Consider the following 27,878-nt stretch of genomic DNA (forward strand, 5'->3'; position numbering starts at 1 on the left):
TCTATGATTCTATGATCACATCCCACACTATAGAAGAGTTCAGAAGCGTTTCAGTAAAAAAAAGATCACCTCCAAGCTGTCCCGATGGTATGCGTGTTGGTGCTATGAGGAATCAGTGCATCTGAACTATTTGTTTACATGCTGGAGGGCAGGGTTTTTTAATTATCTTTTGTTTTCATTATTCCTACTCAATTAGACGGGACATTTAGAAATCGCTACTCTGTATTGTGTTTACCTCCGGGCTGTCGGAGTTTGCTCAGGATGTTGCTAACAGCTGCTCGAGCCCTGATTGCTGAATTGCAGCTCCAATCACCCCCTCAAGAATGCAAGAAGGAGCCAAACTCATCACAGGTGTAGCCTCTCCGGAATGACACATTAGTTAACCTGGACGGAGTCAAGCAAATCAGAAAGCTTGAAAAGGAATTGGGTGCCTTAATGTGACAATTCTTTATAATCACGTAATTAACAGGAGAAAAGCAAAGAGATCGTTGGTGTTGGGATTGTGTGTGTATGAGCTTCAGAGGGTTAGATACATAAACACGTAGCTGCAGATATGAGCTGTTGGCGCTATTTACGGAATGCATGCGTATATTTTAAAAGCCAATCAGACTAATTAGAATCACATTTCCTCAGATTACACCTGTTGGAGAAAACATCAAGGGGACAGCAGGGCTTTATCTGCCCTCCGTGCCCATGCAGGGAAGTGGTGTTTGAGGAGCTGCTTTACGGAACGTCCCTACAAAAGAGGGAGATGAAAGGCGCTGCAGCCAGCGCTCCTCTGGTTCCCACAGCAGCATCAAAGTGCTGCTTTGAGGATATTACCCTGCCTTAATGACCAGGCGTGCCGGAACACCTCCTGCACTGATAATGACCCCTGATTAAGATGTTTGTTTAGGTCAGCCGTGTTTTCCCCTCCCGTTGCTCTGTGACAGCACGCAGAACACGGCGGTCGCTGCCGTCTGCAAACTCTGGCAGATGGGAGATCCAGCTTTCCGTCAGAACGACGAGCCTCCCTAAGAGCTCTGCGTTCCCACGGGCAGCCCTGGAGCACAAAGCAGGACGGAGCAGCGCCTGCAGAGCCGTTTGATATTACGCTGCCGTCTGAAGACATCGCGGAGGGATCGATGTGCGCGGACTGAGCTGCGGCACCTGCCCATCTCCTGCGCTCCCTACGTGATGGAAACCACGCGATGAAGCTCCCTCACAAACCAGCCCTGAGAGGCCGGGACTTCGGAGACGGGAAGCACCAGCGGCTTCCCGCCCGCCGGGTGAGGCAGGAGCGCGGTGCTCTGTCCCGCCCTGGCGGCCATCTTCGCCATTGCAGCCCCTGATGGAGAAGACGGGAACGCTGCGGGGAGAAGCCGGGAATCACCAGGGCCGCCTACAGTGAACCCCAGGGTGCATAAGGGGCGCTGGGGCAGCACGGCAAGGCGGAGGAAAGCCGACGAGCGCTCGCGTCGGCAGCCGCCTCAGGCGGGATTCGAACACGCGGCCACACGGCGGGACTCGAACCGGGGCGGGACTCGAACCGGGGACTCCCGTGGCCGCAACCGCACTGCGCCTGCGCCAGGCCACGGCATTGAGGGGCGGGCGCTGTCAGAGCCGCTTCCGCCTTTCGTTGTTTTTTTTTTTTTCTTTTTTTTTTCCCTTAATCCGCCGGCGTTCTGCCGTCCCCCTTTTCGCCTTTAAAGGAACGCAGAAGGACGAAGGGCAGAGAAAAGCACTCCGCCAAGCGCGCGGCGCCGGCCCTGCACGCGCCGTGACGTCATCGCGCGCGCGCCGTGACACGTCGGCGGCCGGCGGCGGAACTGAGGCCGGATGTGCCAAGATGGCGGCGGCGGCGGCGGGGGGGCACGGCGCTGCGACCGCGAGGGGGGGCGGCGCTCGGCGTTGAGGGGATCGGCCGGCGGCGGCTGCCAGGTACGGCGGGAATCGGCTGTGGGGAGGGCGGCGCGGGGCGGGAGGGCTGAGCGGCGAGCGGCTGGGCCCGAAGAGCCGGCGCCGGGCCCGGGAGCGTTCCGTGCCTCGCAGGGAGGCGGCGGGGCGGCGGCGGGGCCGCGCTGCGCTGCACGGAATCCCGAGTGAGGGGTGTGGGGCCTGGAGCTGAGCGGGGCGGGTGGCGGGGCAGGGCTGTGCTGATGCGCGTTGTCCTGACCGCCTTGCTGTCCTGACCGCCTTGCAGAACGGGCCCCGCCGCCCCGCCTGGGCCGGCACCCCGCAGAACTTCTTCAGACGGGGGGAGGTTCTGCGCTGGTGTTTGTTTGCCGCCTGTGAGGGGTCAGCTGTGTCTGCTTCGCCGGAGCGGGGCTGGGGCTGGTCTGTGGGGTGGCTGCATGAAGATGCGGGGATCTGCTGGCGGTCTGGTGGTGGAATAATTAACGCTTTTATTTTTTATTGCCACCGGTCAATCCCATTAAGCTTTGTGCTTCTGGTTCCCGAAGGGTTCTTCTCCCAGCACAGCCGTAGTTCCCACTTACGAGGCAGGCAGGAAGCGATGAGCAGCGTTAAGGCAGAACGTCCCCAGTCTGTTTCTGCTTCTGTGCAGCCGTTTGCATTGGAAAGAAGTGAAAAGCCTGTGGCCCAAATACTGGTCATAAAGGTGCTCAGTAACCTGCTTTGTGGGCACGCTTATGTTTTAGTGCAGTTTATCTAGCATTGGGAATGTGATTATATTGATTTCCCCCAAGTTATTTCTTAGTATCGATAGCACTTCACAGGGGAGTTTGATGTAGTGAGTGTAGATATATTAGATAAATTTAACAATAGCCTTGCCCAGGTTATTGTTCAGGTCATTTTCTTTCTTTTTAGTAATGTTTTCTTGGCATATCTGCAACCATCTTCTGCAGTTGTTGCTGGTGATTAATGTTTATCAGTCTGGTCTATTATCCATTAATAAACCATCAGAAAGTGCAGAATTACCAAACTAGATAAAGCAAAGAGTTGGATCTTTGGTTATGTAGTTACTTAGAAATTTCTTCACAAGCATTTCTGTTAATACTGGATTGGAGGCAGGGAGGATCGGTATCTCTCAGCTGATATCTTCTGTTTGAACTAAACTGCCACGGGCACGCTGGTTTTATTTGGACTTAATTCTTCAGATCTTGCACGTTTTCACTACTGCATGCAGTCTGTTAATATTAACTTTTCTTCTGCAAGGAATCTGATGCCCTCACGTTGAACCTCTGTAATGCAGTGATAGGGATCTTGTTATGGGGATTCTAAAGCAGTGCTGAGAAAGAAAACTCCACACTGACTTTAATTAGCTAATTACTAGTACGGGTTGTTACAAGAGTGGGAGAAGTATTAGGGTTTTGTGTGTGTGTACATCTAGTAGGACGGGAAGGAATGAAGCCCACATCAGAAATTTGGAGTTAGGTATCTGAGTTATAAAACAGTTTGCTTTTGTGCTCAATTACTTCATAAATAGTTTTTCTGTTAATAACAAGATCTAAGCTTAGGGTCTGAAGTAGTCAAACAGGTCTATGAAAAGTGTGGATGATGAGAAGAGATGGAGAGACCCTGTCTCTGCTGATTGGTGTTCTTAGCCCTTTGGAAGAGAAGCCTAGATTATACATTGGAATGTTGGGTTAGTTGGTGATGAGTAGGAGAGATGTTCCCCAGGATAAGCTGTACTGACTCTGATACAGTCCGTACAAATCGTGCTGTCTGTACAGCATGCTTTTTTCATAATAAATTTTCATTATAAATCTACGGAATACATGTAGATAAGCAGTGTTCACTCCACGTGTCTTTTTGTTAAACCAGAATTTTTTTTTTTTGCATTTAAACTTTTCTACTGCTGCTAAAATTATACAAATGTGACTTTTCGGTACAAGTTCCTAACCAGCCATCTCTGGAGGTGCCAAGGCTGGGCTGGATGGAGCCCTGGGCTGCCTGATCAGCTGGGGAGCAGCCAGCTCATGGCAGGGGCTGGCTGGGCTTTAAGGTCCCTCCCCACCCAAACCACTCTGTGACTCTGTGAAGTTCTTACTGGCAGAGCTGGAATGCTTCTGTACCTGTCCTGCAGTGTAAGTGTCGCTCTGTGACGCTGTGCCAAAGTCCTGCTAAGGTTAAAGTGAGAGCATCGATTAATTAGTAGGTGTGGGTGGGAGTTGATTGCATTTAATGTTTTTAAATGCAGTTCTGCTATTATGCAGCAGCATTCATCTGTGTGAGAGAATATTTCTGATGAAAGCAGCTTTCTTTCTCAAAATAAATGCTACCACTGTCCTGAACAATATTTTATTTATTTAAACAAAAATGGAACGTGTTCTGTTCAAGTGAGGAACATCTGATGAGCTCCTTCTTGAGTGCTTCTCATATAACCTGTAAAAAGATCCACTCACGTTGAGCAATAATGCAGCAGAGATTAGGAAGCACTGTTTCTAACAGTAACATTTTCTCACTGCGTTTTAATTGCATTCAGCATGCCGTGGTGCTTGCAGGTGCTGTTGCATTCTGACTGTCGCTTCATTTCGCTTTTTCAGTATTTGGTGTTTCACTCAGCATTAAGCTTCATTAATATGGTACTTGGATTTAGAATTACAATGCTGTGCCTGAATTTCTTATATGTTCTAGAGAACAGAGACATCTTTTGTTTGTTTTGGTTCTAAGATAAAAGTTGCTGAAGTGGTACATATATTGCAGGAAAGGAAAATGACTTGTCATGTTTTTGTCCTAACAGAGTGGAAGAAGGAATTTGTCTCCAGCATCCACTACTTGTTTTTCATCTGGCATCTGACCCTGCTGGAAGGCCACCATGCAGCAGCCTTCGCAGACTGTTCCAGCAGGAGCAGCAGCTCCACCTCCTGCAGGCATTGCTCGGAACACGTACTGGAGAAACACGTCGCTCAGTAAACGAGCAAATGCAACAGCTGCCCCGGTGCAGCCTGTGACAGACCCTTTTGCCTTTGGCAGACAAACTCCACAGGGTACCCCTTTAGATAATCCATCCAAGGGCAATGCATTGGTTATGCAAAGTTCTTCCCCAGCGGTGTTTCCGCAGCCAGCCGTTGTGCATGCTTCGCCATCACACGCAGGGGACAATCCTCATGGACTGCATCCGTCTCTGTCAGCTTCTGTATCTCAACCAGGAGTAAATAGCAGTACGTTTTCTAATGTTCCAATTCCTGCACCGTCCCCAGGATATGTTACAAATAGCACTACAGAAGTGCATCCAAATGCAGATCTCGGACTCCATGGGTCTGCAGTACCATCGCATTATAATGCAGGAACAGCACTTGAAAATTCTTTCAGTGTGCATCCTGGAATGGTGTCTATGTCAAACAGTCCTGGAGGTAGGCAAGATGTTAACAGAGATCCGAGTGACGTTTCTTCTGGACCTGCTGCGACAGCACTCTACCCTCCAGCTCCTCAGCAGCCCGTGTCTCAGTGGAGACCTGTTCAAGGTAACCTGCAGTCTCCAGTTCGAAATTTTGTGCCCTATCCTGACCCACATTCTCAGACTGACATTCATAACATTTCCCAGTCTTCTGTTAGCACTTCTCATCCTCCTCTGCAGACTAATTTACAGCATGGTCCTGTACATCAAGGAATTTCACAGAATGCTGTGCAAGCGCCTTTAGCTGTTGGTTGTGAAAAAAATGGGAAAAATGGCTCTGCAAATAGCAGTCATCACGTGAACAGCTTCCAGCCTGGAAATGTCTTTAGACAGAACACAGAAATGACAAATGCTTGGTTAAATCAACCTTACCAGGAGCAGTTTTACCCACAGCCACCGTTGCAAGACTCCGGCTCTGTCATTCCTACAGCTCAGGAAAACAACCTCCAGAAACAGTCTCCAGGTATGTCTGAAACATCAAATAGACCTATTCCCACAGACCAAGACTCAGGAACCCTTTCCATGTTTTTCAAAGGGGATGAGGCAGAAAATGAAGAAATACTTTCATCTGAAAAAAATTACATGGTTGAGAAAACTGAGTTTGCTTGTCAACCACATTCATCACCCTTGTATCACCAGCCCGTGAATCCTCAGCGGGTTCCAGCTAACGTTCTCTCTCAGGCTCAGATGGGTACAGGTTCAGCCAACGAGATGATACAAAAAGGAATGGATGTCCAGTATTTTCCTAAAATTCTAAGTCAGCAGGAGGCACAGGCTGCTAAGCAGTCAATGTTTGTTAGTGATGGCAAAGCAGGTGTGGGTGATGCACCTGGGAATGGTGGGTCACAGTGTGAAAATGTTGAGAACCTGGAGTGCATACAGAACCAAGAAGTGCTGCCAAGTGAGCCACGTAACATGAATGCTTCATCCCCTTCTGCTCATCCTGATCTATACAGATATGGATCCTTACCAGGTCAGATGCTTCCGAAGAATGCTGTTGTGAGCCATGCTGAAGGAGGACCAAATTTGGAGGCACCTGATTCATTAGCTCATCCTGTACGACCAGATAGCGTGTCCTCAAACTATAGCAACATTAGCCATAGGAGCGCTTCTAGCTCAGCAAGACCTCAAGAGCAGATTGGTACATTTATTCAGCAAGAAAGTGGGAAGCCCGATGAGGAATCTTCTGCTCGCTTCTTTAAACAGATAGACTCTTCTCCTTTGGGAGATGATTCAAGTGAGATAAATCCAAACAAGAGCTACCATGGTAACCTGTCCCAGCCTCCAACTCCGAGTCCTCCTAAGCCCACAGGAGTATTTCAGACAAGTGCAAATAGTTCTTTTGAGCCCGTGAGGTCTCATGGAGTTGGTATAAAACCTGCAGAGATTGACCAAGCAAAAATGGTGGTTGAATTAAGGGAGAACCACCCAAACCAGAAGAACACCAGGAAGAGTACAGCTATGCCTGCTGCATCACCAGGCAATCTTGAACAGCCACCAGATAATCTAGAAACTATTTTCATGCCTCAGGTATACCCTCTGCCTCTTCCAGTCACTGGTGAAGCTGGAAATGTATTGCATTCTGGACCTGTTACGGAAAACATGCAATCTTTGTCTGAGAGAAGGTCCTCCACAAGAGCTCAGGGAGCAATTAAGAAGTGTGATAGCCCAGCAACAACTTTGTGGGCTCACAATGAGTTACCTAATTTTGGAGGGAATGTTCTTCTAGCTCCTGCTGCTCCTGCAGTTTATGTACCTGCCAAACAAACTGTAGAAGTCATTCAGCCACCAGAAGAAGGTCTGTCTAATCAACAGCCAACCAAACCAGGGAGTATTGCTGTGCAGCCTTCCCAAGATGGAAATATATCATCTGAAAATCTTGAGAATCCTCCCAAAATGGGAGAAGAAGAGGCACTTCAGTCTCAGGCAAGTTCTGGTTATGCAAGTTTGTTGTCTTCTCCACCTACAGAGTCTTTGCAAAATCAGCCTATCCTAATTGCTCAGCCTAATGAAAGTTATAACTTGGCTCAGCCAATTAATTTTTCTATTTCTCTATCTAATCAGCTAAGCAGCAATGAGAACAGTCAGCCGATGAAGGATTCCGGGGTTGGGGACAAGCCTTCAGTTGGTCCCCAAACATCACATGCTGGTGGAATCATCTCTGGGGAAAATGCACTGTTGCCTGTGATGCAAGTTGGATCTCTATTAGCTAATGCTCCTCCAAATAGTAATCTGTTAAAACATAATTTATTACAAAGCCCTGTTAATTCCTCTGATATTGCTCCTAATCAGCCTGCAAACTTGCACATGAAAACAACATCTAATTTAGCTCCTGAAGGGCAAAAGAATGTTAATTTTGAAGGTTTTGCTCCTGAATTTGCTAGCAAGTCAGGGGCTTATTCATCCATCTCTCCTGGGATGAATCTTCCCAGTGGAAATACAAGTGTATTGCTTCCACCTGTTAATTCTGTAGCACAGACCAAAAATTCTGTAAATCGTTCAAATAGCAAAGAAGAAGCTGCTGGAGTGCTTGATTTTACAGTGTCACGGACGTTGGAGAAAAGCAGTGCAAGTAATTCTGTGCAAGTGCATAATCAGTTGCTTTCTGGTGGTCCAGTGTATCCTCAACAGCCAGTTGGCAATGCTGGTCAAGTGGGGCCTGAGGTGCGTGACAAACAACATTTCTATCAACAGGTGACAAAAGATGTACAGCATCAGGCTGTGCCAGACAGAGCTGTACAGGGAGCATTGCCATCCCAACCACAAATGCAGGCAGCTCAGATGCCAGCGTCTTCTGGGCAGTCCTCAGCTTCTTCAAATTACCAGACTGCAGCAGGGACGAAAGGCATGCAGACGTCCCAGCAGTGTGAGAACCAGGAGCTGAGGAACCAAGAGGCAAATTCAGCACAGCTTCCAAGCCCTGATAAGCAGCCGGGTTCTGGACAGCCATCAGGTGCTGTGGCTCCCACAGCTCCTACCACCACCAGTCAGCCAGTGCTGCCAAGTGCACAACAAGACCTGCAGCGTCCTCCCCTGCCTCAGACTCCTCAGGATGCCTTTGGTCCACCTCAGAACCCTTACTACTACTACAGGCATCCTTACGATGCTTACCAGCCTCCATATCCACCACCTTACCCTCCTCCAGATCCCAGAACAGCAGCTCATCTGTATTACCTGGTAATTTTTCATGTTCTCCTTTCTTCCCTCCTTGATATCAGTCATTTTTATCTTTGCATTACAAGTGTTATTGGTTATATAGGGGTAAACATTCAGTATAGCATTTGTGTCAGGATTTAACTACGGGCAGAATTTAATTGCAGTAATAAAACTTACACTATAAAGATTCTTAAAGCAGTTGCTAATATTAATTGCAGTTGGCAGAGATGTCAACCAGTGTTCAGATATTGCTCTCATCTGCTGCCTCAGTTATTGGCAGTTTTTCAGCATAACCATCATAGTGGTTGAAGTAGTCTAGAAGTAATGTTTCTTTCTTAAGTTTTGGATGTGAATGGACTTGGATACACCTTGCCATGAGGGATACCAAAATCTATCCTGTAGACTACTGGTCTGCATCTCTTTGGCTATCACGGTTGTGGTGTTTGTGGCAATTTGTTTATGCAAGTTTATTCTTGAAGCTGGGAAGCCTCTTACCTTACGTGTCAATGTCTTTTCTAGGAGGATAGCTATGGACAGTATGACCCACGGTACAGGTACTACGACAGCAGCAGCACTGCTTATATGGAGCCTGGGAGTTATCGGTATTCTGAGCCTGAACGTCCTAGTTCCAGAGCTAGTCACTGCTCTGATAGGCCCTCCTCTAGGTATGCAATCCCTAAATTGAATAAAGATCTGGCATGTTCTAAAGCAGTGAGTGTAGTTATGCCTCAGTTTTACAGCATAAGCTGCAGCGAGGAAGTTCAGAAACTCATTCTGTGTTGCCATAGGAAAGTATGGTATCAAATGCCACTCCTGAAAAGATACTGATAGGATTCCAGCTGTCTTTTCTGTTGCTGAAGCTCGTTACTCCTTTCATTCAGCTCTCGAGCTGGTTATTAGCTTTCCTGCCAGGCAGAAAGTCACTGCAGCAGACTTAGTGCTGAAGTTAGCTCTGTGCACTTGTGCTGTGAAAGAGCAGTGTATCTAGGTCATGGGTTTGTTAATCAATGCCAGTTTTCTTGCTAGCACTTAGAATGGTTCTCTGGTTCTGTTCATAGGTGGCACTTTGGCAAACTTGTGTGGGCTTTGCTTGATAGGCATAGCAGCACGTGTGGCTCACTGAGACAGGGATGAATCTGGTGAAAACGTACCTGGTGTTGTGTCAGGTCAATTTGTGTGATTGTTTCAGCTTTGTGGACAAGCTTTTGATGGAGGTAGGGCATGAAAAAATGACAGCTGTAATCTGTCTGGTTAGTTGTATGAAATAAGAAGTTTCAGAGAGAAGCAGTGTTTAAATGCTGCTTGCAATTAGTACATAAAAAGCAGAAATGAAATCTCTAGTATTTCTCAGAAAGCAGCAAATCACCTCTCAGGGGTTACTGGGTTTTGATCATTATTGCACAGGTGATTTGTGTGAATTTCAAATTCGTGACAAAATATTACTGCTGTATTATCTAGTGAATAAGTTTGCAGGTTTCTAAGAGATCCCCAGAGAACACTTCCTGGAAATGATGAAATCTTCAGTAGTATTTGTCTGTTGTTTTTGGTGGATCACTCATGGGGCAGATTTCAATTTGAAAGCAAAATTCTACTTATTGTAAGAAATACTGTAGAAAGCTTTGGCTCTGAGGAATAGAAAATTAAAAAGAAGCATAACCACGTGTGATAACTTCATTGTTGTCTGAAGTGAATCTAAGTGCATTGTGATCTCTTGCAGTGAGGTAACATCTAGTAGCACTGAGATAGCACTCTTGCTGATTTGTGCCCTTCTTGGGTATTATTTTAAAGAGGTTAAAATTTTCATGGGGGCTTTGGACAGATCAAATCCTGTTGTCTGTCAGTGTTGGTGTGATGTGACATGGATGTAGGCTGTAGTATAGCACTGCAGGACAGCAGAGACAAAGTGTCCATGTCACACAAAGGTGGTGTCTGAGAATTTCCTGCAGCACATCAGTGATGCATTGATTCCCATAAGGAATTGATGAAGCAGATTCTTAAATTCAGTTTGGTGAGGTTAAGGGAATAACATCTTTCTGAGGAGGGCTGAGAAGATTGGTTGGTTGGGTAAACCTGATCTGATAAGATCAAAACTCCTCTGCAAAGATCTGTGCTGTGCTTGCAAGCTTCCCACAGGTTTTTCTGGTGAGGACTTGTTTGGCCACTTGAGAGCTTGCTCTGTGCTATGAATAGAGTGTTGTAGAAGAGTGTGAAAGGTCCTGTCATTGCACACTGTTTTCAGATCCCTTTCCTTCCTGTGCATAGAGAGATATGTATATATATATATATGTATGTATACATAAGAGTCTTTGTGAATGTGTACACATGTGAATGTTTATATCCACACATACATGTCTTCATATATGTGCATCTGTACATGAATGTGTATATGCATATGTTTACAAACATACCAGTACACACTGCACTTCTGTGTTTTTATCTAACATTGTTCTACTGGCTTTGTTTCAAGAATTGTGGGTTAGTGTCTCAAAAATGGCATACAGTAAAAGCTTTTAATAGCCACACTTTTCATTTTCCATCAGAAGTGGTACGACTTACTAAAGATAACTACAGTATTTGTAGTTGCATATTCAGTGATTTGTTTTGTGTTTCTTGTCTTTATTTGCTCAACCAGTAGTTCTGTAGTTCTTCATATCTTCTGGTGACTTCAGAAGAATTTGGAGGAGGAATAATGACTTTTCATGTCCGTACACTTTCTTTCAGACAAGGATATCCTGAAGATTATTATGCAAAAACTGGATGGGCTGATTATTATCCAGGCTATTACCCGAGCACGTATGATTATGGAGGTAAGGTGTCAACATGAACTCTATTTTTCTATAGAAAGAAATTTATGGAGAAAATGAATTTTAAGATTGGAGAATTATTGTTGGTATTTTTTTTGTCACAAGAAAAAGAAGTTGATACCCTTTCCACAATCAGAATAGCTACACTTGTTAGAAGTGGGCCTGCTTTAGGCCATCTTTTCTGTACTTCTTTTATTCAGCAGAAGTATTAATAGAAAACAAAGATTTTTCTTCCATCTCAGTCTTTTCTTTGCCCCTTCATTAAGAAGGCATGCTGTGCTAAGTGTAAAACTGTTTTTCTTCAGTGCTTTGCAGACCTGCCATCTGCTGGCATGCATCTTTGATGTTTAACCTGCAGGCAGCGTTCTAGAGTAAAATTTAGGTGAAGTGTGAACAGAAATTGAAGTTGGTTTTGTCCATAGTTACCTGAATGCTCACAGGGCCCTTGTGGTGTTGGTATTCTGAAGGCAATTGCTTATATGGTGCCAGTGAGGATTATAAGCAATATGTCCATATGCTGAGGCTCACTGAAGACTGGTAGCAAATATTCTGTTCCTATTTGCTGTGATATTATCATGCTGTGGTTAAGCTTGAAAGTTGTCTGTCTGGTGGTAAGCACTGTCCTCTCGAGAATACCTAGCTAACTATAATAACCAAATCTTTCTGTTTCTGTCCAAATCAGCATGTAATTAGAGAGAAGGGAAAGAGAAGTTGTAGGTAATGGCTTCCAGTATCTAAACCATTTCTTTTCATCTTCCAAAGATCCAAGTCGTTGGGAACGTTACTCATCAGCTTATGATCCCAGATACAGAGATCCTAGAAGTTATGACCAGAGGTATTTGTATGATGGTGAACACAACCCTTACCAGAAGAGAGAAGCATATCCATACAGCAACAGGTCTGTCCATTCATTGTGTTCTCTCTGTGCTCTTTCCAGAACTAGGGAAGAGAAGGGCCTTGGTGCTAATAATTTGGAGAGCTACCATTTATATCTGAATAAAGGCACACAGTGTAATATTATGCATCTCATAGTTATTCTTGTTAGTTGTTTTGCTCTAACATAAATAAATTAGGAACAAAAGATGAGCTGTCATATCAGCCTCAAGGATTTAAGGCAAATACAGTTTGTGTTTTTGTTTTTTTTTCCCAGATAAGATAAGCATTTTTTGTTTTCCTAGAACAGCCTTGGAACATGATGTTGGTCTTGATTTTAAGTATTCTAGATGAAGTTCTTTAAGCAGTCTCTGTTTGTTTACTGTAATAAATACCTAAATCTAGGAAGTAATCTAAAAGCCCTTCTGAAATTAGGTCCAGTTTCCTTCTTGATAGGTATACAGTGGAGTCACTTTCCTCTGGGATATGGTTGGGTATGTTTATTTTTTTTTGCTGTTCTTTAGACACGACCGATATGAGGATCGTTGGAGATACGATCCTCGTTTTACTGGAAGCTTTGATGATGAAACTGAGCCTCACAGAGATCCTTATGGTGACGAGTTTGATAGGCGCAGTGTTCACAGTGAGCATTCTGGTCACAGCCTGAGGAGCTCCCACAGTGTGCACAGTCACCGGAGCAGCTTCAGCTCTCGTTCCCAACAAGTGAGTTTCAAAGGGTCACATCAGTACTTAGCTCTTTCAGCTTTGTTGGGTCTTTCTCTTAGCAGTGGGTAAGAGGTTAGAGATAAGTAAATATTTCTTTTTTTTTTTTTATCTTGGAAGGACTGCATTCTGTAAGTTAAGGCTGTTCTGTGATACAGTTTTGAAGTTGGTGTTTAGCACAGCTGTCAGGAGAACTTTAACCAAAATCAGTACTCAGCTGTGCAAGTTGCCATGCATGCATTTGCTCTTTGTGAGAACTTTGCCCTTACTGTCCTTGGCTGTAGTTGATAATGTCTGGCTTTGTTATGTCACTTCTCTCATTGCAAGCATGGGATCTGTTAAAAGGCTAACTCTGCATTTGTATAACACTATCTTGACTTTAAAATCAAAACCAAATCTAGCTGATTGCTCATCTACTTATGCTATAAATACAAACACCTGAAAAACAGAAGGAATATTCAGGACATTGTTGTAGGAGTCTTTACTAGCAGATCATGTGTTGTTGCATCATGTTTCTTGTAAGTGTTAGGTTGTTCTCCTGTCTGAATTCCTATTGTTTTAGTAGTAGTGGAAGTGGTGTTGGTGATCATCTAGGCATTAATCTTTAGGCGCTGAGTGCCATTTAGATACCCATCACATTTAATCAGGTGAGATTTTCTGTCAGAGATTTACAGCAGAAATGAACATTGATTCTGATCCATAGTTGTTGATACAGCAACATCTGAACCTGGAAGTAATGCCATAATGGTGCTACTGACACAAACATGTAGATGTTCTGTGGGGAGTGAACTGAACGTACTTGAACAAATAGTAGTAAAAACACTGAGGGAGGGAGAACACTGACAGATGCTATCTCCTGTAGCCTATTGCACCAGGTGATTTGCAGCATAGGGTTATCAAATGAAGTGATGTAGTAAACCTGTTTTAAGAGCCTTCTGAAGAACTGAAGTGGGTGGTGGGTGGGAGGGAATGCTTGCTGTCTGGACCCACACTTGCAGGATTGCTTGCTTTGTGTAACTTAGCTGCTAACAGCTACTAATATCATCTATTTAGAGCCAGCTGTATAGAAGTAACCACGATTTAACGGCTAATGTATATGAAACTACTGCACAGGCAGTGTCACTGCACACAGATTACCCATATGGTGGATACGCTCCTAACTTTGATGGACAACAGCCTTTTACAGATTATGGCTACTCGACTGAAACTGGATGGTCAGCTGTAGATCAAGGTATTGGCACCCCTGGGGAGGGAGGAGGGAAGGGACTGTGCTTGTGAGGCTGCCTACTGGTGGTGGGTTGTGCTTTTGTTCATGTTTATAGTGTATGATACCATTTTCCTATATTCGTTGAGTCAGTTAACAGGAAAATACTGCTACCTGCTGTGTATGTACACGTGAACAAAATTGTTCTGTTCTTAGCATAAAGATAACTTATTTTCATGGAAGGGCAGTAGTTAGATGGCAGTAGTGAGATGGTGATTAAATCTTTCTTGCATCTGTAAACATTGTCTAGATATGTTTTTGAACTTCATTGCTTGTGCTTTCAAGGGACGATTAAAATTTAAATTAAACTTCAGATTTATCCACAATATTTTTTGTTTTAACCATTTCTCTGGAAGAGGTTCTCCGGAGTAGCCTGAAGTGCATCATTAGCTCTTTGAAGATGTCACACATTTGTACAGAGATCTCACAGACACATCTAAGACAGATCCTGAGTTGAATCTTAGAGTTCTTTAGTTCTTTAATTTTCAGAAGATCTTTAGAAATTTGATGGAACCAATTCATTTATTTTAATGTTTAGTCAAGTTGAATTTGTTTCTTTTTTTTTTTTTACTTCAATTGCAGGTCAGATCATCAATTTTTCTTATTTTATCTTTTCTCCCTCCTTCAGTGCCCTTAAGGCCCTCAACGCCTGAGAAATTTTCGGTGCCTCATCTGTGTGCCAGGTTTGGTCCCGGGGGCTTCTTAATAAAAGTACTGCCAAACCTGCCTTCAGAAGGACAGCCAGCCCTGGTTGAAATGCACAGCATGGAGGTAACGTTTTAAAGAAAAAAATATGGGCAATGGAATATTGGCCTTTCGTTTTGGGGCGGGAGGGGGAAGGGAACTGTGATCTATAGATTGTGTTTTTCTAATATATCAGTGCATGTTATCTTGCTGTATTTATCTGTTGTTTCATCTGTAGCTGTAAGTGGTGACTTTTAACAAGTCCTATGGTTTGTGTTTGTGTTGTAGACTATGTTGCAACATTCTCCAGAGCAAGAAGAGATGAGAGCTTTTCCTGGTCCTCTTGCTAAGTATGTCCTAACAGATCTTAAAAAAAAAAACTTCTTCATTTTTAGATTCCATGTCCTCATCTAATATTTTATTGTCCTACAATTCTAAGTTACAGGGTTTAAATTAACTCAAAATATTTGTTGGTTTTCACTTTAAGAAAAAAATTAATTTGTTCCTCATACTAGTCGCAATAATGACCTGAATGTTTTACTTCTTTTTTTTTTCCAGAGATGATACCCATAAAGTGGATGTTATCAATTTTGCACAAAATAAAGCTACGCAATGTTTTAAAAATGAAAATCTAATTGACAAAGAATCTGCAAGTCTGCTTTGGGACTTCATTGTACTGCTATGCAGGCAGAATGGGGTATGTCTTAATGCTTGAGCTTTTATGTAGCCTAAAATACTTCATGCACCAAGATGGCATTTATACATAATCACCTATTCTGGAATAGTTCATAGATTGATGGGAGCAGGTAAACTGCTCATTTGTGCTCAAAGGTTCTGATAGACACTTGCTGAATTGACAAGCAAAACAAAGGCAATGTTGAAATAACAATTCTTCTTTCTTGTTTGTTTCTCTCTGACACACACAATAGACTGTTGTGGGAACAGACCTGGCTGAACTTCTGCTCCGAGATCATAAAACAGTATGGCTTCCTGGGAAGTCCCCTAATGAAGCAAACTTAATTGATTTCACTAATGAGGCTTTGGAACAAGTAGAGGAGGAATCTGGTGAAGCCCAGCTCTCATTTCTCACTGATAGTCTTATAACCACAATTGACAGTCTTGAGAAAGAAACAGAGAGATTCAGAGAGTTGCTGCTTTATGGACGTAAGAAGGTGAGTGTTTGTGCTGTTATTCCAAATGCTACATGAATGTTTTATTTTTCAAAAAATCTGAAAGCTCTGAGCATCAATGAAAACTATTTTTGCAGCTTGCCGTGCATATAATAATTCACGATGCTGAAGTATACTGATGGAAAAATATGTTCTGCAGTTTATAAAATAGTTACATTCTTGTGTTAGCACGTGACCTGAAGAAACATTCCTTCAGTCAGAATACTCCTTTAAAATGATCACTGATTATCTGAGTTAAATGTTAAGCTATCACCAGGAAACTAATTTCTGTGTTAACTTAGGATGCTTTGGAATCTGCCATGAAGCATGGCTTATGGGGTCATGCTCTGCTACTTGCCAGCAAGATGGACAACAGAACACATGCAAGAGTTATGACCAGGTACAGCTTTGCTTGTTGTTTGTTAGTATGGTATGGTTACCTGTTCTGACAGTGAGAGATCTGGTGCTTCAGAAATCTTGATGTTAAAATCATGAGTTAGCCATTTAGCTTGTGCAAGAATTATGCTTTAGGTTTGTCTGTGTATTCAGTTGATGCATGTAATCTGTTACTTTCACTTTTCTGAGGTCTCGAGGCTGTAAAATTAAATTTGAGGAGTTAATGTAAGGGATGTTTGAACGTTATTATCCATGGGCATGGGATTGATATATGTCACGTTGGCAGATCCAAGTAATTAATAATGGTTTTCTCTTAGTTGTTATCCTCTGGGCAATTGCTTATTCAGTGTAGTATTTTCAAACAGCACTTCCTTTTCTTAAACTGAGCAAAATTAACAGTGACTGAATGTTCAGTGCAATTTAACTCCTTACCCAGTGTTTATTTCTTGTTTTTTTGTATAATGTCTCTCTAGGTTTGCCAACAGTCTCCCAATTAATGACCCTCTGCAGACTGTTTACCAGCTCATGTCTGGAAGGATGCCAGCTGCATCCACGGTAAGGTTCCAGTGTGAGCTGCAATTGAGTCTTAAAGAGCTACTGCAGTCAGCAGTACAGTCAACAACAGTAAACCTTCCATGTGCTTGCTCTAGGTCAGAAAAATTTTCTTAGTCTTTTTAGGTTTGAACGCTTAAACGTGCAGAGCTCCTGCCATGATTTCTCTAATTCTTCCAATTTTAGTGCTGTGGAGATGAGAAATGGGGAGACTGGAGGCCACATCTAGCAATGGTGTTATCCAACTTGACTAATAATGTGGACTTGGAATCCAGGACCATTGCTACCATGGGAGACACTCTTGGTAACTCTTTAGGAATTAAATGAGGATGACTGAAGGAAAAGCCTTTGGAAAAAATTTAATTACTCAGCTTCTTTCTGTCTTTTAACGAACAACTGCTTTGTGAAATGTTAAGTGTGACAGTTCTGTATGGGCATGTCCGTATTGTGAAGCTGTTTGAATATAAAGGCTAAGCAGTATGTGCCATCAAGACATAATATGCTGAGTTCTATTGCTTATTTTTCTGCAGCTTCTAAAGGCCTACTAGATGCTGCTCACTTTTGTTACCTTATGGCCCAAGTTGGTTTTGGAGTTTACACGAGGAAGACAACAAAGCTTGTCCTAATCGGATCAAATCACAGGTTTGGATTTCCCTTCTTAAAACATTACTACTTTGATGCAAAACAGAAAGGTTAATGGCTAGAGAGAGGTTGCACTGTGTCCCTCATTGTCACTAGCAACAGCTGGCTTAGAGAACTGCCTGATGCCCTGTTGCTGTTTGAGGAGCTGAAGTTACTCACAGTGTGTGTCTAATGGAACTGTATTTCTGGCTATATCTCTAATAGACAGATCTGTATCATTGATAACGTTTGTATTCTTTAAGTCAAGTAATATTTTCCTTCTCCCATTCTGCAATAGCTTGCCGTTCTTAAAGTTTGCCACCAATGAAGCTATTCAAAGAACAGAAGCCTATGAATATGCACAGTCACTAGGAACTCAGCCTGGCTGCTTGCCCAATTTCCAGGTGAAGACCTGTTTAATCTGTCTTATTTTCTCAGATTTTTTGATATGTTAATCTCTCATGTGCTTTATTCAACGTACAAAATGTTTTCTATCTCTTGCAACGTGAAATATTCACAAACAAGAGTGCAGGATAGCTTTTTCCCTGTTTCATCAATCACTGCTTTTTTTTCCATTTGATGCTTCCAAGAATGTTCTGACCACTTGCTTTATTTTGCTTGAATTCTGTAGGTTTTCAAATTCATCTATGCTTGCCGACTAGCTGAAATGGGACTTGCTGCTCAGGCTTTCCATTATTGTGAAGTGATTTCCAGAACTGTCCTTAAAGATCCACAATACTATTCACCTGTACTTATTGGCCAGCTAATCCAGGTAACGTAGGGACGAACTACATATTAGTAGCTTTGTATTGTGGGTGATAAACTGTGGGTAAAGTTACCGTTTGTTGGCTGGTTAACTTTACAGTGCTTCCTTTTTCTAGATGTCATCGCAGCTGCGCCTGTTTGATCCCCAGATAAAAGAGAAACCTGACCAGGAATCCTTTGTTGAACCTCCATGGTTAGTAAGGCTTCGACATGTGGATGGACAGATCAAGGTACTATAAGAATGTACTTTCTAACATGAAATATTCCCTTCTAAGGATTAACGTAAAACCAATTTTAAGCTATTTTATTTGTATTGATAACTACAAAAACTTGATGTTTGTGTGTGATGACCTCGTGAAATATTATATTGTAAAATCCAAGTATTATAACTTAAACCAAGAGGATTTAATATACTTTAGTGCCTTAAGATTTAGTACAGACTACCTTAAAAGGTAGTTATGTTACATGAAATGGACTTTTTTAGTACTGTAACGCAAGGACAATTGCAAAGTTCATTAGATTGGTTAAAAAAACAAAAAAGCAAACATGAACAAAAAAGTTTATTGTGGATTAGGATAGCTAAATTTAAACTAAGTGGAAGACATTGTATGTAGAGAGACCCACTAGCAGTATGAAAATTGACCTAATTAACTTATGCTTCTGTTAAAAACAAAAACCCAAGTGTTTTGGTTGAACTTGATTTACAAGTGGATGACAGGTATTTTTTTTGACTAAACAGTTAAAAGCAACAACTATACTGTTTTCACTCTCAAGATTCCTTTGCTAGATGAACTCAACTTCAGGTAGAATTAATAAGATCTTATTTTGTGTGTGTTTGTGTGTGCAGGAGGGTGCGATAGCTTATAGCACAGACAGATCCACGCCACAACAGTACCCATGTAGCACACCAAGCTCTGAATTAGACCATACCAGTCAATATGACGGAGCAGGAGTTGGCCACGACGTGGGCCCAGGTGCTGAAAATGTATTGTTAGCATCCTTATTGCCCAATATGGCTCAACAAATGCAAAGCGTGCAGCTGATGCCTTCAGGTTAGTTCTTACATCCTTCTTCATGACAAAGAGGGAAATAGATAATTTGGGTTTCTAATATGAGGAACTCCTTAAAATGACTGTAGAAACAGTGGGACTTCACTTCTGCATTGTATGATCTTATTCACGGGTTGAAGGATTCTGTTTAGTTGTAATTCTTAACTTTTTTGTGCCTTAGCTCCTCAGGCAATACTTGATGGGTCAGCTGCTGGGATTCCATCTAGTGACCAGGAAGCTGTCCAAAGTGTGCCTTTCTATCCCGTGGCTCCTCAGCCTATTGGTCCAGGACCCGGCTTTGCACCTCCAGGATTTTCAAATCAGTATGGAGCTGAGCCATCACCACTGTATTTAGGGTCAACGCTACCACCAGGAGGGCCACCACAAGAAGCTGAACCACGGGAAGAAGAGCAGATGAACCTGGAAACAGGTCTGGAATCTTTGTAAATACCTCCCTTTTTTTCTAAGGAGAATAAAATATTTTAGGGTTTAATACAGAGCATGTCAACGTTTATAAAATAGTAAGAGAGGTTTTGGGTAATTAAGTTTAAAGAGATAATGTAAAGTTACAGAAACCTCTGTGGGAAGCTTTAGTTTCCCACATGTCTTGTTGGACTTAAAAGGAAGGTCAGAATTGGCAAATTGCAATTGAGGCATGATGCAGGAAATTGCCTGTTTTATGGAACTGCTGAGTGCAGTGCAGCTGGCTGTTCTGTTTGTAAGGTCTGTGACTTGGAGCATCAGGGCTTCTGTCCCAGTCATCAGCTTCTAGGATCTTGTTAAGCTCTTCACCCCCTCCCATAGCTAACAGTCTAATTTTGCTTTTAAGGAATGCAGAGAATTGCCTCGGAGTCTCCTTCACAAAACTCTTTTCCTGAACAGAGAGAGGAAGATTTCTACAACAGAATGGCTAGAATGGTATTTTTATTTTATACATCTCTACAAAATTCAGCTGCATTACATGTTTTTGCTAACACAAAATGTACTGGGGATTTTGTCTTGCACTTTATCTAGATTCTGAAGCTTTATTTTCTCCTTTGCTCTTCGTCCCCTTCAGTGAAATAAAGAATCAAGAGCTAGTATGGAACTCTCAGCCATTTTTAATTGCTACAATTTTTTTTTAATTGAATGAGAGTGCCAGGCTGTTATCTGAAGAGTTTAGTGTTTTGTTGTTTTTTTTACTCTGGCCTGTCTTCCTCTCCTACTTCCAAAGCGATTCTTCAAGAAGAATTTGAAGCATACAAGTGAGACAACCAGTCACAGTTCTGTGAATGAGTTTTAAAAGCACTGTGTTGACTAGCATTTAATTGTGACTGGAAATATGCACAGTGTTTATCAAAATTCCAAAAGCCTTTTTAAAATGTATAGTATTTTCACTGATTACATATTTTTAAAGTTGATATTTCCTTGGAAGTTATTTTAGTTTCTTGTTTGAATGAATTAATATAAGCATTTTTAATAGGGATACATTAATCAACTGACAAAGGTTGTGGAGGATCCTTAGCTATACTTATAAAAGAAATTGGTGTGGGTTTTTTTTTTTTTCTTTTAGAGAGTTGCTATATGTAAGGGTTGAAAGTGAGGAAGTTGGGGATGGAAGCACATCAATCACTATCTGGTGCAGCAGTTCTGTATCTTGCCTCTTGTGGATTGATTGTCTGCGCAGCACTGACCTGATTTAACTTTTCAATGGACCAGTTATATGGCAGTGTAATTACTTGGCCAGACTTCAGCTCTTTTTCTGTGCTTCCTGCCTGTCAGAAGGCATAGAAATATCCAAATAACTGGCTTGAATGTCTTGAATGCTGTGGGAATTTGTAATGAAAAGTGCATGTTGTGTCAGATACTTAGCTGCTTGCTTATTAAGCATGTCCTGGCTTTATATCTAACCAGGCACCAGAACGAAGATCCAGATCTGCATCTCAGTCTTCAGCATATATGGTATGCCATGATTAGGGTGTGTGTTCTGCTGATTTCATAATCGTGTGTATATGCTTTTTACTGATGTATTTGTAAATTTTCCTATTACTAACTTTTCAAAGAACTTGTGTAGCAAGCTGGACTATTCTGTTCACTCCAGCAGGAACAACTTTGTGCTTCCTGTGTATTTATAATATAGGGCTATGGACAAAGATCCCGGACAACTTCAGAGTCCTCTGCTCATTCTGTGGGACGAGAGAGATCTAACTCTGCAGGAAAACAGCCACCTCCTTCTCCACCTGTTCCTGTAGGGAAAGAGACTAAGAAAGAAGTGAAAAAAGAGCCAGCGTCTAGAAAGGTACACTTAATAAGGAAGGTAGTAAGAGGAGATTCTTGGAATACGTGCTCAGTCTCAGTCCGGGGCACTGATTTCAGAGCACCTGAGTAAACTGCCTGATGGTGTTTTTGTCTTGACTATTGCAACCTCTAGATGTTATCATATGCCCATGTTGTAGTTTGTGCTACTGCTGCCTGCCTTTACAAGCACTTCAGCATGGTGCTACTAGCTGCTTGTTTTCATTGGGAATGAATTCAAAGCTACTTCCCTATATTTATAAACAATTAAAACCCATTTCTTTCATCCAACCCCTACCACCACCATAGTGGATTCACTTCTATGTTCTTAGTATTTGTTTGTTTTTTCAATCTCATACCAGTCCTTTTTTCCTGTTTTCTCAGATTGCTATTTAGAAGCATTAGTTGTCATCCGTGGCATATCACCTCTGAATTCCTTCTTCCCTACAGCTAGTTTAGCTGAGGACATCTTTCTTTGTTGTTTTTTTTTTCAACTTAGAGTTGAAGTCCCTAACAGAAAACGAATTACTAGATAAAATTGTCTTTTAAATTCCCTGTAAAGACAGTGTTGGGAGAACTATCTGAATAGATGTACTTATATTTTAGACTGGTGCAAACTGGTTTCGCTGGCTGATGGGAAAAGGAAAGAATGAAGCTCACCTTCCAGACGACAAGAACAAATCAGTAAGGCCTTTAAGCTTTTGTGAATTGTAGATTGTTCAAAATGGCTTCCTGGGTGTCAGGTGACACTTGTTTTATAAAGTGAAGAAGCGTGCATAAAACTTTTAAAACTATGTTTATTCCAGCTTTGTTTGAAGGCCTGATCTTTGACTGTGATTTCCTTGTAGATTGTTTGGGATGAAAAGAAGCAACGTTGGGTTAATTTGGATGAACCGGAAGAAGAGGTAAAAACCTGAACTGTTTACTTCTCCAAGCTGACAGCTGGCTTACAGTTTTCTTTCACCTATTATTGGATTTTATGAGCTGCATTTTACTGAATTTGGGTTAAAATGTGCAACATTTTGAAGCTAATAAACAGGCTACGTATTTGTATAGTTTACATATCTAGAAAACCATTTGTATCCTCAGATGCTTGTATGGATCCAGAAATGACAACTGAGTTTAGGAGGGAGTTTATAATAAACATAGTCTATGATGTGGTTGAGTTTTTTTTTTTCTTTTTGTTCTCTCTGCAGAGTAAGCCTCCACCACCACCTCCAACAGGATTTCCTAAAGTTCCTCAGGCTGCTCCATCTGGGCCTGGAGGCCCACCTAGTGCCCCTGTCAACATGTTCTCTAGAAGAGCAGGTAACAGACAGTTTTACTAGTTGAAGTATGAAAGACTTCAAACTTTGTGTAGCATAAAATATGAAGATAAAACTCTTGCTCCCAAACACCTCCAGAAAAAGATAGCTGGCAACTCAGTGATGTCATGCTGCTCTGGCTCTTTCTGGCTTCTCTTGTGCCCAGCTTCTGCCTTGCGATTGCTGTCACAATAACACTGTGGCTTGGCTATTGTTTGTATCCCTGCAGTATTATTTGCTGATTCTGAAAGACAGTTTAACCAGCAGGCAGTTGAAAATAGACACAGGGATGAATTACACAACACTTATTTCTGTTATTTCTGAATTTCTCTATCTTAGCAGGAAGCAGGGCCCGTTACGTTGATGTTCTGAATCCAGGTGGAACCAAGTCAAGTGGTGCTGTTCCTGCACCATCAGACCTGTTTGCACCACTGGCACCAATGCCAATTCCTGCAAATGTGTTTGTTCCAAACGCAGGTATGTCGTAAGTGGATAAACTTGCAGCAAGGTTTTCTTGAAGTCACTTTTGCCAGTGTGTATTAAGTAGCCTCTGAACATTGAATAGAGAAACTGGAGTTAGTGGAGTTGAACGTTTTTAAAGAAAGGTTGATTTGGAATTGCAGTAAAACAAATTAATAAGGCCTATCTCTGTAGTCTGGAATCAGAGATGGTTTTTTATTTGCTTTGAGTTTACAAGAAGGCACCAAAACAAAGTAGGCTTTTCTGACCCTTTTTTAATATTTTTAGAGCCATCAAAATAGAAAAATTCGAATTGTATGGTGTTCCTATTTTGCTAAACATAGTGCTCTCATTATTTGTTTACGATCTTTTTTTCCAATTTCACTGCATACTGTGTTGCACCAAGGCTATCTCTGTGAACTGTGTGCATCTCCTGCTTGCGGACTTGTAACAAAACTGAGGCATTTAAAAAATACTAATGCTACACTCTTTAAATTACCTCTTTTTTTTTTTTCTCGTAGAAGATTGGTATTGTAGAAATTCAGTTCTGCTTATGACCCTGCTTCTCATTCTGTGAATGAGAACACCCTGAGCTGATCTGTTTGGCTAAATCTCATTCACTTTATAGTTCCAGGGGACCCTCAGCCAATGGAAGGGAGTGGTGCAGCAGAGCAAACACCAGCTGCAAACCAGACCAACACAGATCCATCTGCAGCTGTTGATCAAGAGGTGAGTTAGATTGAATTGCATATGCAGGATGTTCTAACCTTGTGTAAATAATTCATGATTCCCAATAGAAGCTTCCTAGCTGCAGAATAAATAAAGCATGTTGTTATACACAAACATTTGCTACGTTTATTAAGGAATTGGGGAAGGGAAGTGGAAGTGAAAATGGAGGTAGGGAGTACATGAAGACTTGCATCTCCTGACTTGGCAGAGCTGCAAGTTCCATGTGTGCAGTATGTGTCAGGAAATGGACCAGGAATGCAGGAAGTAGCCATATACTGCATGTACCATCTGACTCAATGTATTGAAATGCTGCTTTGCTTTGATGAGATTATTATAGTAAAAATATGAAATAGGGTTGTGATCAGTTAGAGGAATGAAGATTAACTAATAGTGCATTGTTTTTCTTTAGTATTTAAATCCTGCAGTGGTTCCACCTGGATCTGGGCTTCCTGTTTCCAACCCTGATGGCTTCCAACCAGGCGAGGTAAGACTTGATTCAGTGTAATTAGCTACTGACCTGTGTATTTCAACAATGTGGTCTTACAAGGCTGTCTAAAGCAGCTGTTGAATAGAATAGTAGATAATCTCATGTAGATTCCATTTACCTATGAAAGGTTGGACCTAAAGATCTTGGTCTCTTCCAACCTGAACTGTTCTATGATTATGTGATTGATTCAGTGGCTGGTGACCAGCCAAGGTGAAAACTGCCTCCAAAATTGTACAAAAAGGACTGTTAAGTCCATAGGAGAAGTTCAGCCTCAGTGTATTTCTGTAGTGTGATCTGTTCTATAGAAGTAAACTTCCGAGTACCTTTTCAGAGTAAAATATCAGTAGCACCTGAGGATCTCTTCTTGCCTTCGTGCATGCATATAATTTCACTAATATTAAATGTGAGAGACAGATGAGAATAGATTGCCGTGTGCCAGGCAGAGTAACCTTGCCTTTATTCCTACTAAATGTTTTCTGTATCTGTATAATTTTGTGCTTTAAGAAGTCCATTTGATTTAAACTAACTTCTGGCTTTACATTTTTTATTTTTTTTAACGTGAAGTTGGTTTAACCTTTGGCAGAGTGAGACTTTTATAATTAAATAAAACAACTGAAAGCTTGGGGCAGTGACATGCATGACTTTTTTATTTGTGTTTTTTTGTATTTGTGTGTTCTTGCTGTTTTGTAGCTTTCGCGCTCTAGTTCAATGAGTTCATTATCACGTGAAGTAAGCCAGCATTTTAATCAGGTACATGTGGCTGGCCATTCTCATTTATGTTAACATATTTACTTTTCCCCTCTTTATTTTGCATTTGCTCATGTACTAATGCTTCTTCTAGCCATTTTTCCCTCTCATTTCACTGAAATAACATTAAAGGTGACTAATGATGCAGTGTTCCTTTTAACACTCTTTCGTGTTAATGAGAATGCACGTAACCTGGGCATGCTTCTTGTTCATGTTCACGTTCCTAAGAGAATCACTTAACAATGTTTATCAGTTCTTTCCTGGGATACCAAAGTAGTCAATCAGTTAATAACAACAGCAAAACACCACCTCCCTAAATGACCAGTGCAAGCAAATCCTTCTCATTCTGTAATTGCTTGTCTCAAGTTGGTAGTAATGCTGTTCCTTTTTGTCCACAAAAGCCCCTGTAGGAAATTAAATGAATGCTTCATCTCTGCTGTAAGTTCTAGTACTGTGGGCTCGCTGTAAAAGGAATGACACAAACTCTTTCTGATACTTCTTAGTAAAGCCAAACTTGATGTAGAGTGTTCATTTTGGGGCAAGTCCTAGGTCTACTAACAAAAGCAGGAGGTACTAACTCAGTGAAGTTGCACTGGTGTCTTGTTTTGGTTTGCATGCTGTGGATTCTCAGAGCTATTTACAGTTTATGCATGTGACATTGTTTTGCCTATTCCTACATTAAGCAAACAACATTAAAGATACGCAAGCTGTACCAGCACTTGTTGCAGTTGTTACAATATGCTGCTCCGTTCATATTGTTGGCATTATTACTGTGAATATTTTCTCTATGTGACTAAGCAAACCGAGTATGAGAGGCAGTGAAGCTCTGCAGTTCTCTAATTTCAGTGTAATCTCCTTTCTAGCCTGCCCCTGTACCACCTTCGGGGGAACCGTCAGCAGGAACAGTACAGTTCTACAATCCTTCTCAATTTGCACAAGTGAGTAAAGGCCTTCTTGTTACTTTAAAATGTTGAACAACACCATAGGCTTGTTAGTCCATTGGGTTTCTAATGAATAAATGCCACTTGAGCAAATTAATAAGCAAGAAGGTTCAGCACAATTGAAGATATGGACTGAGGTCACTTAAAACAACTCGGTGTGGCCTTAAATATCAGTACAAATTCCATCATCTTTTGGATATTTTTTTTTACTGTTTAATCTGGGCTGCTGCACATGGAATGTGTACACAGACCAGTCTAGCTCCCTTAAAATAACAATTCTGGGATCAAAACTTTACTGACAGCATCTGTATTTTGTCTCCAATATGGCGTATTTTACACAATATTGGTTTTATTCACATCATCTTTTTTCAGTCTCCTGCGGTCACTGGAAGTTCAAGGCCAGGAAGAATTGGGCAGAGAAAGTATCCGACATTGAAGTAGTTTGTGATGGCTTTGTTTGGAGTTCTCATTCACCTCCTGGATATATGAAGAACTGCTCAATCTTATGGCACATGGTATCGGAGCCAGCTGCAGGTGACATGACAGTAATTGAATGATGGATGATTTTTTTTTTTCCATGGGTCTCCCAGCTTGCACCTCATCTACATAAATCATTACCAAACGTGGAATATATGTAACTCTTCCTTTTAAAGAACTGGCTAGAAATAGCTTCGCTGTGATAAAGAATAGACACGAGAGAGGGAATAGTTGTTGTCTGTTACAAAAGCTATTCATAAATTGCATCAGCAATTTATTCTTTAAAATTATTTTAAACCTTCTAGTGGGACTTTCAGAGACATAGTTTCAGGGATTCTTTAATTTCTGAAGGATGCTCCCCTCCCCGTGGGGGGAAAACATGTCCACATTGTAACTTGACACTGTGGCCTTAAGAGGACCATGCAATTGTAATGCTTATAAAACAGGACTTGGTTTATCAGTGTACGAAATTCAAGTTGCTCATCTGGGAAATGCCTCATGCTAGTTTGTTTTCTGAGGGGGGAGGGGGCCACAGCTCATCCAAATAAATTGACCTATATTGAATGAAAACTGTGACTGTAATCTAATACTAATTTGATTTGGATCTTATCTAGTATGTATGTAGTTTGTGGTTTAGACTACTTGTAAAGCAAATTGTATAGTCTGAAAGAAGCTCTCTGTATAATAGCTGATGCTGTACTATTTGATGAGTGTTACTGAAGTGCAATACGGTTACTTGCTTTCTCTCAAACTTCTGGCACTGCGTCCTTGAGGTGGTAACAGCTGGGAAGTTCGCTTTCTCTTCCTCTTCAATGCCAGAATCAGCATAGTACTGTTCTTGAATTTCCATTACTAAAATAACCAAGGTCTTAAGTAGCTTACAGCTGAGTTTCAGATGTACTAAATGTAGGTGGGTTAGACCTCTACCACTGGACTTTAAAATCCTTAGGTCTCATTTAGGAAACCTCGAAACCTATGATATGCAACTTTCATATCGACTGAAGAATCTGAATCATCTGCAAAGAGAGAAATAAACCTTAAATATTTATTAAATCCTTAGGCC

General features: G+C 41.8%; 1 protein-coding gene across 7 annotated transcripts; it reads left to right on the plus strand.

The window, feature by feature from the left end:
- The first annotated feature begins 705 nt into the window (after positions 1–705).
- Positions 706–27,868, plus strand: SEC16A (SEC16 homolog A, endoplasmic reticulum export factor). 7 transcript variants are annotated; one of them, XM_090121152.1, is made up of 33 exons: positions 708–1,920; positions 4,685–7,267; positions 8,036–8,518; positions 9,017–9,162; positions 11,219–11,304; positions 12,064–12,199; positions 12,699–12,897; positions 13,951–14,128; positions 14,790–14,932; positions 15,134–15,195; positions 15,404–15,542; positions 15,775–16,017; positions 16,317–16,414; positions 16,884–16,965; positions 17,149–17,266; positions 17,493–17,604; positions 17,882–17,987; positions 18,215–18,355; positions 18,465–18,578; positions 19,196–19,400; positions 19,579–19,827; positions 20,227–20,315; positions 21,291–21,338; positions 21,517–21,675; positions 22,278–22,355; positions 22,520–22,576; positions 22,868–22,979; positions 23,315–23,452; positions 24,063–24,163; positions 24,573–24,647; positions 25,341–25,400; positions 26,261–26,335; positions 26,711–27,868. In XM_090121152.1, the coding sequence occupies exons 2-33, from the start codon at positions 4,760–4,762 to the stop codon at positions 26,777–26,779; spliced, it is 6,609 nt and encodes a 2,202-aa protein (XP_089977278.1). In that variant the 5' UTR covers positions 708–1,920; positions 4,685–4,759; the 3' UTR covers positions 26,780–27,868. The 7 variants fall into 7 exon arrangements, with proteins under 7 accessions (XP_031457709.2, XP_031457713.2, XP_089977277.1 ...); XM_031601849.2 differs by having other exon boundaries at positions 706–1,920; positions 4,685–8,518; positions 23,318–23,452; XM_031601853.2 differs by having other exon boundaries at positions 706–1,920; positions 4,685–8,518; positions 14,011–14,128.
- Positions 27,869–27,878: the final 10 nt, after the last annotated feature.

This window comes from Phasianus colchicus, chromosome 19 (assembly GCF_987193195.1).
Source record: "Phasianus colchicus chromosome 19, bPhaCol1.hap1.1, whole genome shotgun sequence".
Classification (NCBI taxonomy): domain Eukaryota; kingdom Metazoa; phylum Chordata; class Aves; order Galliformes; family Phasianidae; genus Phasianus; species Phasianus colchicus.

Bases quoted from the DNA above. Each gene is read 5' to 3' on its own strand.
- SEC16A (XM_031601848.2), top strand. From the start codon at position 4,760: ATGCAGCAGCCTTCGCAGACTGTTCCAGCAGGAGCAGCAGCTCCACCT. The intron at 8,519-9,016 runs GTAATTTTTCAT...TGTCTTTTCTAG, and splicing joins CAGCTCATCTGTATTACCTG to GAGGATAGCTATGGACAGTA. The intron at 24,648-25,340 runs GTAAGACTTGAT...GCTGTTTTGTAG, and splicing joins ATGGCTTCCAACCAGGCGAG to CTTTCGCGCTCTAGTTCAAT.